Source organism: Medicago sativa, chromosome 5 (assembly GCF_051527215.1).
Source record: "Medicago sativa cultivar Bolivia chromosome 5, Bolivia_mono, whole genome shotgun sequence".
In the NCBI taxonomy this organism is placed as follows: domain Eukaryota; kingdom Viridiplantae; phylum Streptophyta; class Magnoliopsida; order Fabales; family Fabaceae; genus Medicago; species Medicago sativa.
Window position 1 is genome coordinate 7,964,428 of NC_140753.1, and position 18,033 is coordinate 7,982,460.

At 34.2% G+C, this 18,033-nt stretch overlaps 1 protein-coding gene across 1 annotated transcript; it reads left to right on the top strand.

Moving 5' to 3' along the window:
• Window positions 1-6,930: 6,930 nt before the first annotated feature.
• On the top strand, window positions 6,931-12,389 carry NPY3 (Phototropic-responsive NPH3 family protein). Its single transcript, XM_085713101.1, has 5 exons — window positions 6,931-7,214; window positions 7,579-8,293; window positions 9,815-9,884; window positions 10,054-11,217; window positions 11,326-12,389. Exons 2-5 carry the CDS (start codon window positions 8,232-8,234, stop codon window positions 11,920-11,922), a joined length of 1,893 nt encoding a protein of 630 aa, XP_085569227.1. The 5' UTR covers window positions 6,931-7,214; window positions 7,579-8,231; the 3' UTR covers window positions 11,923-12,389.
• The last annotated feature ends 5,644 nt before the right edge of the window (window positions 12,390-18,033 follow it).

Here is an 18,033-nt window from a genome sequence, read left to right on the forward strand (position 1 = left end):
AGAAGAAGGGTGCATCAGTGTTCACGCCGGACACGACGACGGCGATAACGGCGGTGAGGTAGTTGTTGAAGACGGTGGCGATGATGGACTCTGGATCCCTCATTCTGTTTCCTTCAATGTTATGCGGCAAGCACTCTACATCACCACAAGAACGCCGATTTCCACTGTCAGAATTTTAGAGCTCCGCATCCGTCTCTTTTTCCGACCATCATGTTGGCGCCGTTGGTTTTCCCCAGAATTGTGACTTCTTAATTTTTGAATTTGTGTTAATTTGTTTTTCGGTTGATATTAGTCTGAGTTCGAGTTCAGAGAGGTGAGTGATCAGGGCAGCGAAAGAGGCAGATTTCCATGGTGGTGGATATCAGAATTTTTTTTTGTGGAAGAGATAATCTTCCATGGTGGGATTGTTGCTATGTGTTGCAAATTGAAGTGGTTAATCGTCGCCAGAATAAAATTTGACGTCGTCGCCAGCGAATTCATCGTTATTGTTTCCGGCATGGCAAATTGGCAATGATTGTACTAACTTCCATGATATTCTCCCTCGTTGTTGTGCTTCCTATCCCATTCTCTCTGTTTTTTTTTTCTTCTTTTCTTTCACGGTCTCTCTCTCTCGCTTTGTTATTATTATTATAATTATTATTATTTATTTAGTAGTGAATGAGGTGTCAAGTCTTGGTTGGCTGTGATCAAATGCAAATGTGTTGGTCCCGTGACCAATCAAGAATTCCTCCGATTTATATACTTTATTTTGACAAGACGATTTTCATACTTTTATTTTCCTTCTTAAAATAGTATTTTAATTTAATTCTATAGAGTATAGACATTGGAAAAGTCTCGAGAGAAGAAGCATTGCATGTGGAAGAGGAATAAAAGATTGGATAAGATAAAGCATTGTGGTCACAATTTGTCCACTAGGAGGGGAGGGGACTAAACAAACCGCTATATACCAGAATTTAGATCATTTCAACTGCAAAATGCCAGATAGAGAGAACCCACAATTAGTCTAATCAAATGCTACCATCCATCAAGATGGCGTTGGTAGGCAAAATTTATGTGTTTTGTTTTTATATTTAGTACTTGAAGTACTTGATTGTAATCAATTGAATTGAGTCACTGGAATTTACTAGAGACTCAATTAATTTCTTAACCTTGGTTTATGAATTAAATAAGAAATTTGAACTAAATATTGAGTTCATTAAATAAATTATTTGAATTACGAATGATTTAATTAATTTAGTTTTGTAATTTAACTTGATATCTATGTTTATGTATAAAGATGATACACAATTTCACTACCAAAAAAAAGATGAGACACAATTTTGGGTTGTATTTTTTCTATATTTTTTTTAAAGGACTTCGTTTGTAATTTTTTTTTGAGGAGACGTAAAATATTATTTAAATCTTTAGTTAAAAATCAATTAATCTCATTATAATAGGAGTAATTCTACAATAATATGAACAACATAAATACAAGAAATTAACTTCAAAAGTTGAACAAGAGCATACCTTGATTTCTACCAATTCCATTTCTCTCAATAGAGTTATAAAAGGGACCAAAAAATTATATGTAGTTGCTCACGGAGAGCGAACCCCTAATTTCTCTCTCAACCCTCAATGATTTTCACTCAAGAAGAGAAAGCTTCAATCCTTCCCTCCAATGATCCTAACTACCCAAATCTCTTCACACAAAAACATTATTCCTCTTTCGTGTGCCCTCGTTTTTGGCTTTGTTCAATTTTTTTTCTTTCTATTTTATATACAAAACAACATGATTTAAACCTTTCAGGCCTATTATTGATATTCAAATCACACACACTAACAACTAGAAAACAAGACATAATGCAATTGGAACTCATTGTCAATACCATGATTTAAATTAACGTTTCACCTTATGACCATGATTCAAATCATGCCTCCAAAAATTAAAAACCACAAAGTTAAAGACATATCCTCCATAATTTCTAGTATGGTTTAAACATACCATGAACAATGATAATAATTTGGTAAAATGAGATGGCAAACAAATGTATATGTTTGTCATCACTTTTAGTAAATGTGGGAATCATCAAATTTACATGAATTGTATCCAATAAAAAATAAAAGTTACAGAGAGAATTAGAGTAAGTGTTATTAGCACTATTCAAGATGAGAGAAATTTCGCTAACATTGTATGTCCATTGTCCACATCAACACACATCCTAGAAGAGACTAGTTTATTATTATCATACCTTAACTATAGCAAAGCCACTTACAAGAACAATTTTTATTTTATGTTTACCACGGTAACGTCAACTGTACAAGTTTCCACCACCGTTTAGGAATGACTAATATATGTAGAAAACTTATGAGTCACATAAGATGAGTTATCTTATCTCAATCGGATTTTTTTTATACGCAAAAGTCGGGGATTGAACCCTAATCCTTATTTATTAATTTTGTTAGGTCTGCAGCAATTTAACCTAATATTTTCCCGCTCATTTGCTGTATTAGGTTAGCAGTAATTTAACCTAACAAATTCCATCTAAAAAAATGCATCGCATCAATTTCATTTCTATCCTCTTGCCTTTACACTTATTTAATACTAAAAAAAATACATCCTATCATGTTGGCTATATCCTTATTCGTATGTCAATCCTTTTACAATAAACATGTGCGGAGCACGGGTCAAATATCTAGTTACTTATTTAAAGGGTTCAAGTCACTTACTCGAAGTGGGTTTATTTATTTATTTTTCTCGTCAAGTAGTTTAATAACTAAAACTTCAACCAATAAACATGGAATCTCATATTTGAAGGCGAGTTCATTTCAAATGCTCTATTCTAACTAATGTAATCTTAGCTTTTCATTTTTCAAAATTGTTCTAATTACACCCATCTATCAATTTCTCTTACTTTAAAATCTCAAAAACTTCAATTTTCAACTCTAAATTTCAAAATTAAATCAATCAAATTATTTGTATTCTCTTACTATTCAATAAACAGTGTGGTTGCATATAAAAGATGAATAAAAAGAGTGGTGGAATGGAACAGAGCTCAAGAGAGATATTGTTTACTATTTCCTTTTCCACACCAAAACGAATCGTTTTGTTTATGGTAAAAAGGAGCAACAAAGTGGCGCCTGTCAGAATTGGCGTGCATTGCATTACATGGCAATGAATAGTCAGTCATATATAGTGGACGGAGGTGGTGTGAGAAAAGGTAAAAGGAGGATCCAAAGTTTTTCTTAGTTTTAACCTCAAAAATCTCAAATCAAATTAAAGTTCATCATTCACTTTTTTATTTACACATGTTATGTTAATAATGTTATAATAAATAAATATAAAAATCAACCATCATGGAGCAGTGATTCACTTCTCAATTAATTTTTTTTTACCATGTATGTTTTATAGGTGTAGCACTTAGGTGACATAAAATTGGTGATATTGACGGATCATAATATCACAATTCTTGTGAAAAAGAGAAAAAAGCCATTTGTGATATTGTGATTGATCAATGTCATCAATTATATGTCACCCAAGTGCTATCCGTTTTATAAACACTTATGCTCTGATACACCCGACGACACATGGTTAATCACATCTAAATATATGGTTAATTTAATTGAGCAATTAGTTGATTCAGTTTACATTGAAAATTATGGTTAGTTTATATAGTTTGAACTAACCATGATTTTGACTGTGAAGACAATTAACCATTTACTTAATATTTGTCAAAAGTGTCTAGAGGTGTTTGAGTTGCTTGACACTTTAAATGTGTGTTTGGTTTCCCGTTTGCAACACACAAAAACATGTTTGCATGCTTCACGATGCGTTTTTGTAGTGATTTTCAGAAGCTTCAAATACTATGTTGGATATAGAAAGGTTTAACGTGGAAAAGAATATGTTATGTGAACAGCATGAAAGGGATATTTTTATTGAATGATAACCATCATATTTATACATAAAGAAAAGCCTAAAATAATGCATAAAGAAACTACTATTTGAAAACTAAATGCCTAAAAACTGGTAACAAATAGAGCATATCAGAGAGTTCCTAACAATAACATAAAAAGATAGTGGATCCTAAAAATTAGGATCTTAAAACAGTAGTTTCATAGTCATCCAGTCAACACTCCTCCTTGACTCTGAAACTGCATACACCAAGCATCTGTGTCAAGAATTCATATCTAACTTTGTCATATCCTTCTGGTTCCATGACAACAACGTTGCACCTTTGGTAGATGTCTGAAAGTGATCTAGTTCCTCTAACAGTTTCATCATCAACATCTTCATTCTCCTCCTGAAATTCAAACTTCTCACAATCTTCCCAATTCCAACTATTTGACTCAAGAAATTTGACATCTCTGCTAACAATTACTTTGTTGCTTTGTGGAAGATAGATTCTATAGACTTTTGAAGATGAGCTATAGCCTACAAAAATTTCAGGTTCTGCTTTCTTCTTGATTTGTTCAAGGACAGCATCCAAGTTTAAAGATCTCTTCTTTGTCGTAGTTTTTGCAGTAGAGTTAGGCTTGCTTTTAAAACTGCTAATAACGTTATTGGACACTCCTTTATTCATTTGTTCCCATATGGCATCAACTTGTGCTTTTACTTCAGTAACATCCTGTTTTGGTTCCAGGCTTTCCCCTGGAACAGGTTCTTTGACAGATTTTGCAGAGTTTCCATTGATTGTATCGACGGAACTCATCACTCCCGCAGAGTTCACGATAGATGGATGGTGGAGGAACGCAACACCAACCTGAATCCTTCCTTCCTTGTTTACAGCAGCATGTTGTTCCTCATTTATCAAATCCAAGGCAAAGCTCTTGCCTTTCATTTGAACATTGACCATTTCTATGTTGTTTGCATCTTTAATCACACATTTTTTATCCTCAAACAACACCTTATAACCATTCTCTAGCAGTTGAGTACCACTCAAAAGGTTTTGATTAATTTTAGGAACATATAAGACATCAGAAATTAGTTTCAAACCTGAAAGGCTTTCAATTGCAACCGTTCCCTTGCCTTTTACTTCGATAAGTGCGCCATTTCCAATTCTGACTTTGGAAATAGTTGTCTCGTCCAGATCATTAAAGAGCTCACGATCATAAGTCATGTGGTTTGTGCAACCACTATCTATAAGCCAACTCTCTCGAGTGGTGTTGGTGGCAAAGCATGATGCTACAAAGAGTTGCTCCTCCAAAGTTTGATCTTCAACAGCCTTAGCTTCTCCCTGATGTTGAGCCTTGCATATTCTTTCCACATGTCCTAACTGACCACACTTGTGACATTTTACGTCTGGTCTCCACCAACATCTGTCTGGTGTATGGTTATTTTTTTTTGCAGTATGGACACGGTGAAAAGAGACTTGTATTGCTGCTCTGGTTTCTTTTCTCATTCCTTCCACCATTGTAGTTCTTTAATTTAGCTTGTAATGCTCCTTCTACTGAACCTTCAGACCTTATCATTCTTCTTTGTTCTTGGGCTTGCATAGCATTTACAAGCTCTGCCACGATAAGCTTTAACATGTCCTTGGTATTTTCCAAGGAAGTGATAGTTGCTTCAAATCTTTCCGGGACAGTCACGAGAATTTTCTGAACTATTCTTGAATCAGATAATTCAGAACCAAGCAATCTTACTTTGTTAGCAATGCTAATAAGTTTATTTGCATACTCTTTAATTGTTTCAGACTCCTTCATCTTTTGCATCTCAAATTCTCGGATCAAATTAAGTGCTTGCATCCCCCTAATTCTTTCATCTCCTTCATATTCAGTTTTGAGGAAATTCCATATTTCAAATGCTGATTTGATGGTCATAATTCTGGTGAAGATTTCTTCTGAGACATCAGCAAACAAAGTAGCCCTTGCTTTTGACTTTCTTGTTTTCCTTTCCTTGTGATTTTTTATCTGAGCCATTGTTGGATTGTCTGACAAAGGAAGAACTTCGTAGTCCTCCTCAACAGCTTCCCAGAGGTCATTTGCCTCTAAATACGCCTCCATCCTTGCTGCCCATATATGATAGTTTTCACCATCAAACACAGGTAATGGTAGGGCTTTGTAGGATGTTTCAGAATCCATCTGTTTGATGAATTGAAAATAGTGTTTAAGCTTTTATGGTGGGTTTCACTCACTTCACTCACAAGTCCCTCCAAGAAGAAGGCTCTAGATACCAATTTGTTGGATATAGAAAGGTTTAACGTGGAAAAGAATATGTTATGTGAACAGCATGAAAAGGATATTTTTATTGAATGATAACCATCATATTTATACATAAAGAAAAGCCTAAAATAATGCATAAAGAAACTACTATTTGAAAACTAAATGCCTAAAAACTGGTAACAAATAGAGCATATCAGAGAGTTCCTAACAATAACATAAAAAGATAATGGATCCTAAAAATTAGGATCTTAAAACAGTAGTTTCATAGTCATCCAGTCAACATACTAACTTCTTAACTGACGTGGTTTTTTTACAGTGATTTCCATCGAACATCGTTTTGCAGACGCTATACCAAGCATACGCAATAAGTTTGTTACTTTATCATCAATCCATTATTTGCATTCAATTGGAACATGCACTAAAATAAAGTCCAAAAAACATAGCCCTAAATTTTTATTTCTTATCCTAAATTAAATAAGGGTAGTGTTAACTTGTGCCCTTAGGGCACATGTTAAGAAAGTCAAAAGAAGAAATATTCTCTAAAATTTTGTGCATTTAATGGATTAAAAAGTTAAAAATTAAATGCAATGCACATATTTCAATATATTATTTCTATATTTGAATCATTAACTTGTGCCTTGAGGGCACAAGTTAACATTTCCCATTAAATAAACAAGACTATTGTCTCCTTTGTCCATGTTTTGTAAAAAAGGTTAATGAGAAACAAAGAAAGGGAAAAAGGAAAAGTTAGGGGGTGGTGGGGGTATAGAGAGTGCTACTACTGATTCAAAAGCCATAAGTTGAGAGAGAAAGTGGGAACATTCTGAAATTGGTTGGCTTTTTGTGTTTGTGTAGCTAGCTGTGGTGGCTGTCATCAAAAGATGAGGAACAGCTCATCCTTTTTCAAGCCTCATCTTTTGCCATTCCTTTGATTGGTTCATGTAGTTTCATCCTTGTTTATGTTTATGTTTATGTTTATAGACATAAACACCTCTTCTTTTTTCTCATACTCATCCAAACAAACCTTTGTGTTTCTTTGATATCAACCATAAACCTGAAACAATATCTGTGTTTTCTAGGTATGTCTTCAAACTATTCATATGCATATGTTTTTGTTCTTTCTCTTTCTTATGTTTTTTTTACTTTTGAAGCAGAAACATGAAAATCCCATGTTGATTTTTATGTTTCATGTATTTTTTGCTAAAACTAAAAACCCATCATTATTCCAACTTGTGACCAATTGGGTTGGTTTCAATGCAAGCTTTTTTATTTATAATTCTGTACTCTGTTGATGAAAAGAAAAGAAAAAGCATTTTTTTTTAATCCAATGGTAGTGTATAACGTGTCTAATGATGTATAGAAACCACAAAAAACGATGCTTTATGTCTACAAAATAGGTGGTTTTATGAACTAATACCAAAAAATGCTGTCTTTTGTTTTCAGGAGTTCAAAGAAGGGACATGGCTACACTAGTAGTGTGTGAATGTTGAGTATGGAATTTGGTTTCTGAAATTTTGCTGACCAGAAAGTGTGTGTGTGTGTTTTGTTTGTTACTTTGTGGTGTCTAAATCCATTGTTGGAAACAACAACAAAAACAAATACCAAGATTCAGAAACATAATTTTAATAGAGAGTGGGGCGGTGGTGTCAGATAGAACTAGTGGGGGTGTCTGTAACAAAGTTACTCTTTCTTTGAGAAAATTATTATTTTATAAATATATGAATGTGTTTGTGTGTGTTGGAGATAGTTTGTTTTGTTGGTAATGTCTCCTAACATGGTTTATCTTGGCCGGTCTCTTTGGACTTTGTTACCATTTTAGTAAGCAACATGTTCTTTGAGTCTCTTCTCATTCAAGTTACAAAAAGAATAATACTAATAGCTCAAAAATAGTTTAAAATTTCATCTAACTAGCCTTGGTTTGTGGGAAAGATTCGGTCATACAAGGAAACAACTTGAACTTGATCCTTTTATCTTCTGCTTTGATTTGATCTACCTAGCAAGTTACTTGCATTTTCTATTTTATCCAAACTTGGTTAAGAGTTTGTGGAGTAGGTGATTTGAGAAGCTATTTTGTAGCTTTTTTCTTTTTGGTCAAGATGAAGTTTATGAAACTTGGATCTAAGCCTGATTCTTTTCAAACTGATGGAGATAATGTTAGGTATGTAATTAGTTTCCACTATACTTAGATCACTTACCTCTTGCTTTGAATCATATGTTATTTGAGGTTCTTATTTATGATTTGTTCTTTTTGATTTCCTTCCAAATCCATTGGTTGGTTTCTTATGTTTGATTTCTGCACATATTTCAATTATTATTACAAACTTCATTAGTATTATTTTGTCTTGATGGATCTTTTGCTTGTACATTAAAAAAATTGGAATTTTTCTAGCAATGTATTGAGATTGATTTGTTATCCTAATTAGTTCTTCAGCTTATAGGATAAAGTTATAGGCTCGTATTTATTTTTGCTAAAAATAAATTTCATCTCTAGTTCATAGTATAAGCATGCACACTATTTTGCTTGATTGTCTTACCCTGTTTCAATAAACAACTTAATTAAGCCCTCAGAATATAAGTGCTTATGTATAAACTCTTTCTATAACAAACTATAAAATAAAGTTTAACGGCTTTGTATAAATTGAAAACAACTTATGGACATATCATAAGTTGTTTTCATAAGCTCTCCCAAACAGTTTCATAAGTGTTTATGCTAGTAGATAAACTCAAATAATCAAATCTAAACAGGTCCTCAAATTGAGGATTAATAAGTTTGAAGTTCCATTCTTTATGATATGCAGCCCATCTCCATAGTTTAGATATATCTTCTTGATCTTTCCGGAATGTGATACATTTCTATCTCACATCCTATTCTCCCTTTACTCCAACAAGAGCTTCCACCTCACTAGGGTTCAACCAGAAAGAAGCAAAAGCTAACATTGTCACAGGAATCAGTTGCATCTCTGACAAGTCCAGAAATGATATTTCACTCATTGGTGTTCATCATATAAACTGTTCTTTGTAGATGCTGAGTTACAGTTGGATATAGTACCACATAGTGTTCCATCTTTCTTTTCAGATTTATCCTTGAAAATAATTTTCCTTTCCAAGAATTTTTTCACTATAGATATAGAAATGAATGTATAGTACATACATCATTACATTAAACTGTTTATATGTAGAAACCGATCCTCTTATTTTAAATTTTCACACGACAGTGGTGTATGCTTTCATGTAAGATTTGGTAGTTACTTACTATGTTACTAGTTCACTTTTCCATCAATGTGTGTTATGTACTAAAAACTCAATTTCATTCACTGTTTTTTACGGCTCCAAAATCAAACTAGTTGGTGGTTCTTAAGCCCTGAACCAAACTTCAGAGTGTGACCATAGCCATATTTGGTTTTGTGTCCTGCACCTTTTGCATATTTACGAACAATATTAGATACATGTTTGTTGTTAATTCAGCAGAACAAATATGCGTTTCAGCAATTGGAGAATAAAAGAGATAGTTCTTTTCATTTCCCGCCTTAATTTTGTATTTAATATGTGTATGCCAGAAAACATACTATTGCTTGTCATACTGTAGTAGGTTCAATATAGTTTATCTTGATATTTTATGTTTTCTTTTGGTTTGTTCATTTCATTCAAAATTAATGTGAAGTGGCATATATTTGTTCAGGTATGTGGCAACTGAGCTGGCATCTGACATAGTCGTTAATGTTGGGGACGTAAAACTTTATCTACATAAGGTAAAATTTTATCTAGCACTTTCGTGAAATTGAGCCAAAGAATACACCTTTTGTAATTATTGTATACAATTGTTTTGTTCAATTGTTCGCGCTCGCTACATAAGTTTATGTGGTTTGATTATCCTTTAGGCTGCTTATTGAACCTTTACCTGATCAATATCTGCTGCAGTTTCCACTTTTGTCCAAAAGTTTACGCTTGCAAAAGTTAGTTTCAAACACAGATGAGGAGAATGACGAAATTCACATCCACGACATTCCTGGAGGACCTGTTGCTTTTGAAATATGTGCAAAGTTCTGTTATGGTATGGTTGTCACTCTAAATGCATACAATGTAGTTGCAGCTCGCTGTGCAGCGGAGTATCTTGAGATGTACGAGACCATTGAAAAGGGAAATCTCATCTACAAGATTGAAGTTTTCCTCAACTCCAGCATTTTCAGGAGCTGGAAAGATTCTATTATTGTTCTACAAACAACCAAATCACTTCTTCCATGGTCGGAGGAACTTAAGATTGTGAGCCATTGTATCGAGTCCATAGCTACCAAGGCTTCGATGGATCCATCCAAGGTGGAGTGGTCATACACATATAACAGGAAAAAGCTCCCATCGGAAAATGGGAACGAAGCACACTGGAACGGTGTGAGGAAACAACTAATGGTTCCAAAGGATTGGTGGGTGGAAGATCTTTGCGAGCTCCAACTTGATCTCTATAAGCGAGTCCTGTCAACTATTACAGCCAATGGAAATGTTTCCGGGGCAGTTGTCGGAGAAGCTCTAAGTGCGTACACCTCTAGAAGATTGCCTGGTTTCAATAAGGGTGTTATCCAGAGTGGTGATATCACAAAGAATAGATTATTATTGGAGACTATTGTCGGTTTATTGCCGGTAGATATGGGAAGTGGCTCATGCGGTTTCTCGCTGAAGTTATTGAAAGTGGCTATTCAACTGGATTGTGAAGTGTCGGTGAGATCCGAACTGATGCGGAGGATAGGCCAGAGGCTTGAGGAGGCTACGGTGGCTGATCTTTTGATTTGTGCGTCAGCTGGTGAAACAACTCACGATGTTGAAACTGTGCAGAAGCTAGTTGAAGTGTTTGTAGCACACGAGCATCAATCTTCGATGGAAGACGAATTGCAGGAGATCAGAAGCCCCAAGATGGTATCAAATACTTCGAGCAAGATAAAGGTTGCAAAGCTTGTCGATAGCTACCTTGCTGAGATTGCACGTGATCCTAATCTGCCTCTTCTCAGTTTTGTGAACATCGCCGATTTGGCATCAAGCTTTCCTAGACAGTCTCATGACGGTCTTTATCGTGCCATTGACATGTATTTAAAGGTTAGTTAGTTCCACCATACATGTATTTAACATGTTTAGATGTACTGAATGATTCCAATGACTTCAACCGAACTGAATTTCGGAGACTCACACTATTATGTTATGCAGGAACATCCTGGAATCAGCAAAAGTGAGAGGAAAAGAATATGTAGGTTGATGGACTGCAGGAAGCTATCTGCAGAAGCTTGCATGCATGCAGTGCAGAATGAGCGGCTTCCTTTACGTGTCGTTGTACAGGTTCTCTTCTTTGAGCAGATGAGAGCTTCAACAACATCATCATCAGGAGGCACGAGCACTCCTGATCTTCCCGGTTCCATCAGGGCATTGCATCCCGGTGGTTCTCACGGTAGTTCAAGGTCTACCACGACCAACACAGAAGAGGAATGGGATGCTGTGGCAACAGCAGAAGACGTAAAAGTTCTGAAAGGGGAACTCGCCGCACTAAAACTATCAAGTGGAGGTAGCCAGAGTAGTGACAGAAACAGCAACAACAATGACGGTGGTGGTATAGGCAATGCAGAAAAAGTAGCTGCTAACAAAATGAAAGGCTTCCTTATGTCCAAGAAGTTATTCTCTAAGCTTTGGTCGAGCAAAGAAAAAAACGGAGAGATTACTAGCTCTGATACGTCCGAAAGCCCTGCTTCTACTGTTGTTGAGGAGACAAAATCTACGCCATCTAGAAGTAGGAGACATTCAGTATCTTAAAAAATCATTTTTTTTTTTTTGCAGACTTCAAGCACCGTTGCATCGTTGTATAATCGTCGATCACTTTGGTAGCATTAGGAGATAGAGCATACTTGACACATCTTCTAGCTGAGACTGACTGTGGCTTGAGGTATGATGGTTGTTTGTGGCTACATCTTACAACTACTACAAGAGCAGCTTCCACTTAAGATGAGCCTATGAGGGACCCGGTTTTGTTGTACTATAATCAGAGAAGGATTATCATTGACTTATGAACTTTTAAGAGAAAATTTGTAAGCATCTTTAAGATATAAAGTTAACTAACTAGAATCAACTGCTGATGAGCTTATATAACTAACTAGAATCAAATGCTAGGCTCAATTGCCTAGTGTAGTTTGTATTGGTTTCTTGTAACTTGCATTGTACACCACTGTTTTGTTAGGTTAAGCGAAGTTTTAACTAATTTTGACCTATGATGGTTGTAAAAATAGACATTGTTGCAATTTATTTGCAGGGAATTTCACTTGACAAACTTTAACATTAACTGTTTAAAAACTAGTTATTAGGTAATAAGAAAACAAAAAATGTTTAAGGTGCATTTGATTTGTTTTTGTCTTTGTATTTACTTGATGTTTTCTTAATAATCATAAAAATGAGAATGCTAATATATTCTAGTATTTTGTTGCATGATCTTATCTATTTAGTATTTTTTTTTAATTTTTTTTTTCACAAAAGGGGTCTTTTTGGGGGTGTTCGGATATAATCTAAATTTAAAAAAAAAGGAAGGCGCGATATTTTTTGGATGTTCGGATTATAAATTCCGAATTGGCGAAAAACTCATTTTTTTACACGAAATAGAGGGAAACTCATTTTGCATTATTGAATCCGAAAATTTCATTTGTATTTTCGTAAAGAAAATAGGGCGCACGAGAAATGGATAGGATGAAAAAAGGAAGTCTAATTTTTTTTCTTCATCCTATTGATTTCCCGTACGTCCTATTTTGTCCGGATTGTATACAAATATTATTTAGAAAGAAAAAAAAAATTGAAAGAAAATATAGTTTTTTTTTTTTTTGATAACGAAAATATAGTTTTTCTTTCAAAATAAAATAGTTTTAGCATTTATTGAATGAAATGTTAGGTAGTAGCTACATAACTAAATTAATTCACCAAATAATCACCATGCCGTTTTAATAGTCTATTTTAATGTACAAATACAATTAAGAATAGTGAACGATGGTCCCCGTTAGGGATGACAATTGGACCCAGACCCTGTGGGCACCCGCAAAAAATACCCGCTATGGGTAGGGTAAAACCCCGTTTTCATGGGTCCGGGCTTGGGTATGGGTAATTACCCACAAATTTGAATGGGTATGGGCACTGTACTACCCAAGCCCGCAACCCGCATATATGTATTTATATAATATGAAAAATAATTTATTTATTTTTTGTGTACAATTAATTAATTAATTTAACTATTTAAGCCTAACCCTAAAATAGCTTAATGCAACTTATTAAAAACTTTAGTAACAATTTAGTATGATTTTAACATGCAACTGCAACTTTTTAATGTAAAGTATCTATTTTCTCTTTCTTTCTAGGGATATTTTGGATGTTTTTTTTATTTGGCTAAATACTACGATTCATACTATTTTATTATATGATTTAAAATTTTTTGGATCATAATTTTATTTCAATTGAAGTGTTTTTTATTGTCTTTTCATGATTAAAGTGCAGGTAACGGGTGCGGGTATGGGCACTTAAGTACCCATAGGGTATGGGGAGGGGCACTAAAGTTGTTGCCCACGAGGGTATGGGCTCGGGTACGGGTATTTTTTACAAACGCGGGTATGGGGATGGGTACTATAGTACCCTGCCCATTGGGTACCCATTGCCATCCCAAGTCCCCGTAAGCTTAGCTTAGTAAGGACAATACATATAAGGTTTGGGGTTCGAACCCTAGACACTACAAAAAAAATAGTGAACAATGGTTAGTGCATGCTTCCTTCTTCCTTTTTGCTTTTCCTTATCTTTGAACTTGAAGAGTGTCACTCAAGTTGATTTATAGATGCTCTATTTCAAATAGGTGGACCTAATTACGGCTCTGTCTACGGTACAAGACCTGTATAGGTCTCCTACCATGAGAGACCTCATTTTTTTTTATTTTTTTGTTTGCAAAATGAAAAGAAGCCATTGGATTAAATCCAATGGTTGAGTAAAAAAAGGACAAAAGTGTAAGTTTGGAGGAGAGAGAACCGTATGTCCTTCCTTCCCAATATCAAAAAAGCAAAATGAGAGAGAGAGAGAGAGAGAGAGAGAGAGAGAGAGAGAGAGAGAGAGAGAGGTCAGAGGCATATGCAACTTGTTTTCTTTCATTTTTTCGGAGCATTCTTACCAGCCACAACACCATCTTCTCTAAACTTCACCTCTTTGCTTCTTTGCTCCCAACTCTTATTTTTCATATGCAGTTATCCCAATTTCTTCCATTTTGATTCGTATGAACAAAGGATGTGTTTGTCATATATTTTAATTTACTTTTATATAGCTTAATTTGAAGGAGAGAATTGCTTTAAGAAAAAATTGATTAAGGTAGAAATATCAATAAATGTATGATGAGCTTTAGCCTCATAAAGATCTGCCGCTGTAACAGCCCAGACGGGTCCCAGCTAGGCACTGTACCATAGCTCAATTGGTAGTGGGAATGCATTGAACTAGTACTTAACCCCATGTACTAGGTTCGATTCCCACGGGAGGCAAAAACACTACTATAGGGGGAGTAGTGATTAAGCTTGTGAGTAACAGTGCCGGGGGTACATTGCATAGCCGGGACCCGCCTGGGCTGTTACAGTCGCCGCCTCCACGCGAAATTGCGGTGTCCTGTTAGAAGGCAATTTCATCGACGTGCTTGGTCAGACGTGATTAAAGTGAGATGCTCTCGCAACCCATTTTGATCGCCGTTCGCAACGCGGCGTGGCCATTGAATGGTGCACTGCTTTCAATAAGATTGTTAATCATTTTCTTCAATAATTAACATTGAATCACATAGATATGTTTGTTATGCAGTGTTGTAAAAATACCCAACTAAAAATATACAATGTTTGTTATGCATAAGATTGAATCATATTGTGATTTTCTATGTGTCGAGTGAGAAATCAATTTGCTGGAATAAATACCCAACAAAACAATAAAATTGGATTTAAGTATGTGAAGAAATCAATTATGCAGAAACCGAAGAAAGGAAGGAAGGAAGGAAGAAATCAATTCTGCAGAAACGGTTTTCTCACCTCCAAATTTACACTTTTGTCCTTTTTTTCCGCTCAACCATAGATTCAATCCAATGGCCCTTATTCATTTTGCAACAAAAAAATAAAAAAAAAATGAGGACTCTCACGGTAGGAGACCTATACAGGTCATGTACCGTAGACGGAGCCCCTAATTACAAGGATAACATTAATTGGAACGTTATCATCATGCAGAAGTAATCACACATGTCAAATCCCACCTTAATATAGTTTTTAGGGTCTTGCTAACCATTGCCCTCAGGGAATGGTTAAGGAAGCCAAAAGTAGCATGTTTGCATTGGTTTCAACATTTTGACTTTTAAAAAGTTAAATTTTTCACTTTTCACCATTTCCCAATACTATATTTCTATTTTTATCCCTTTATCCAATACCCCAAGAGCAATGGTTAGCATTCTCCTAGTTTTTATAATCAACCCACCTTAATATAGGTAAAAGAAAGAGATAGACTCATATTTAAGATGCAGAATAGACCCAATTATAAGTGGAGTTATTTTCACCTGACCTAGGAATCGACTCATTTGACAATATTTTTGTAAACTCGATTAATTTAACTAAATATAAATAATGTTGTAATTTTATATATTTATCATAATTTTTTGAAAGATTAAATATGTTTTTTACTAAATATGTTTTTGAGAGGTTGTTTGACTAATATTATATACTTACCTTTTTTGAAAGAAATATTATATACTTACTTATTATATTTATCGTTAACTTGAATAAATAATTCCCTTAAAAATATCAAATAATAATTAGGCCAACTAGTAATTTAAATGCATTTAATAGTATAATTTGATACTTATTGTAAAATAAATTTTGAAGTTAAACTAAATTCAATGATATTTTGTCACGTCAACTATAAATATGAAAACACACGATTGTCATAATTATTAATTGATGTTACAACACATCATTAAATATATGTGTAAAATAATTTACATCATTAAACACATATTAATATGACAAGATTATTGCATATTTGTCAAAAAGAATTTAATAATTAATAAGGGTTAGGATCAAATAACACCAAAGTGTCAAACTAAATATGACACCAAATCTCATCCATTCAATTTGTTTAATCTAAAGGCTTAAAACAATCACTAAAACAATTAAAGTGATTAAATATTTCTTGATTTGTTTTGTTGTATCTTTCCTTTTATAGTTGATTTTGCACTCAATTCTGAATATATTTTCTCATGTTCATTTCAATTTCAAAATACTCATGTATTTCTCTTTCCAGATCACTTCTGTATTGCTACCACTCTTATTAATTTTTTAAAAAACTAATGCTTAGTGGACGACACTTGACGTCGTCAAATGTACATGACCTGTGTATTCCACAAAACACTATTACAGTTTTTAAATTTGATTTTAATTAAAATTTAATATAAATAAATTCAGTGATGACACGGACATAGTCGTGCAATGTCGTGCTAAAATATGTCAATTTTCGTGAACTATAGTATTGCTCTTTTTTAAATTGATATTTTGTGCAAACTTTATTTGCAACAATGCTAATGTTCTTTTTGAATAACGAAAGTTTTTTTCGGATAAATTTGTTGAAATTTTTTTCGTGAACTATTACTATCCGTCGGTGTGCATTCACATAAAAAGTGGACTAAGTTTCAGACCTTTACAACTATACAGGAATTGAGAAAATCATACGATACAAAAAAATTGACAAGAAATCCATAAGTGATGGACGGAAGAGAACATAAGTTTTTTTGAAATTGAAATGAAGGGCATACATAAGAAAATAAATTCAAACTTGAGTGCAAAATAAACTATTAAAGGAAAGATATAGCAAGACAAATCAAGAAATATTTGATCACTTTAATTGTTGTAGTGATTGTTTTAAGCCTTTGGATTAAACAAATTGAATGGATAAGATTTGGTGTCATATTTAGTTTGACACCTTGGTGTCATTTGATCCTAACCCAATTAATAATATGTTGTCACGTTAACTATTGAATATGAAAATATGAGTTGTCATACCGATTAATTGATGTACAACACATCCTTGAATATGCATTTCATCCGTTGCTTTTACACTCTGTTTTCTCTCCTAAAAGCTTGACTAATTTGTATAGTTATGAGCTTTTTGATTGATCAATAGGCTAGCTAACAAAAAAAGATTGATCATGTATTGAAGAGCTAACAACTGATTTTCACGGTGAGAATATCATCAATTGTAGGGTTGTGACCAACATGTATCCAAAGTCGTTAAACTTCTACAACATATTGAATGGACGGAGTCTTTTTTCATCCATCCATATCTGTTCCAAAAAGTCCTATGTGATCGTTCCAAAACGATCTTTTGCAGTTGTTATCTAAGATTGTGACTTTTCTATCGTTATCAGCAATGAGTTGAGAAGTATTCTTTAGAACATTTAACGATTTAATAGAAGTAGATGAAAAATAAATATTGGTCTAGCATTCTAAATATTTTTAAACGTGAACGACTTGATGAAAGTTTTAGTGTTTAGCCATAGATCACTAGATACAAATTATAGCATATCATCAGTAACAAAGAAGGAACAAGAAATTGTGTACCTTTGAATTAGGTTGATGAAGGATAAACGTAGACAACTCCGACAACTATGAGAGGGATAACTACCCTCATTCCGTCTAGCTCTAGGTTTTCACCATGACATTCAGCATAATTAACCGTCTGATGGGATGACGAATAAATAGCTAAACAGCTGAGGGCAGGGACCTCTCATTGGGCTTATCTAAATGGTCCAACCCATCACGGCCCATTTAGTAAGAATAGCCCAATCACTCAAATTCATCAACTAATTAGTGCTTAATACAATAGACCATAATTTAT

What these genes read in the sequence shown, in the direction of transcription:
- NPY3 (XM_085713101.1), top strand. Translation starts at nt 8,232, where the DNA reads ATGAAGTTTATGAAACTTGGATCTAAGCCTGATTCTTTTCAAACTGAT. An exon ending in ACTGATGGAGATAATGTTAG is followed by an intron (nt 8,294 to 9,814) that starts GTATGTAATTAG and finishes ATATTTGTTCAG; the next exon opens with GTATGTGGCAACTGAGCTGG. An exon ending in TAAAACTTTATCTACATAAG is followed by an intron (nt 9,885 to 10,053) that starts GTAAAATTTTAT and finishes TATCTGCTGCAG; the next exon opens with TTTCCACTTTTGTCCAAAAG.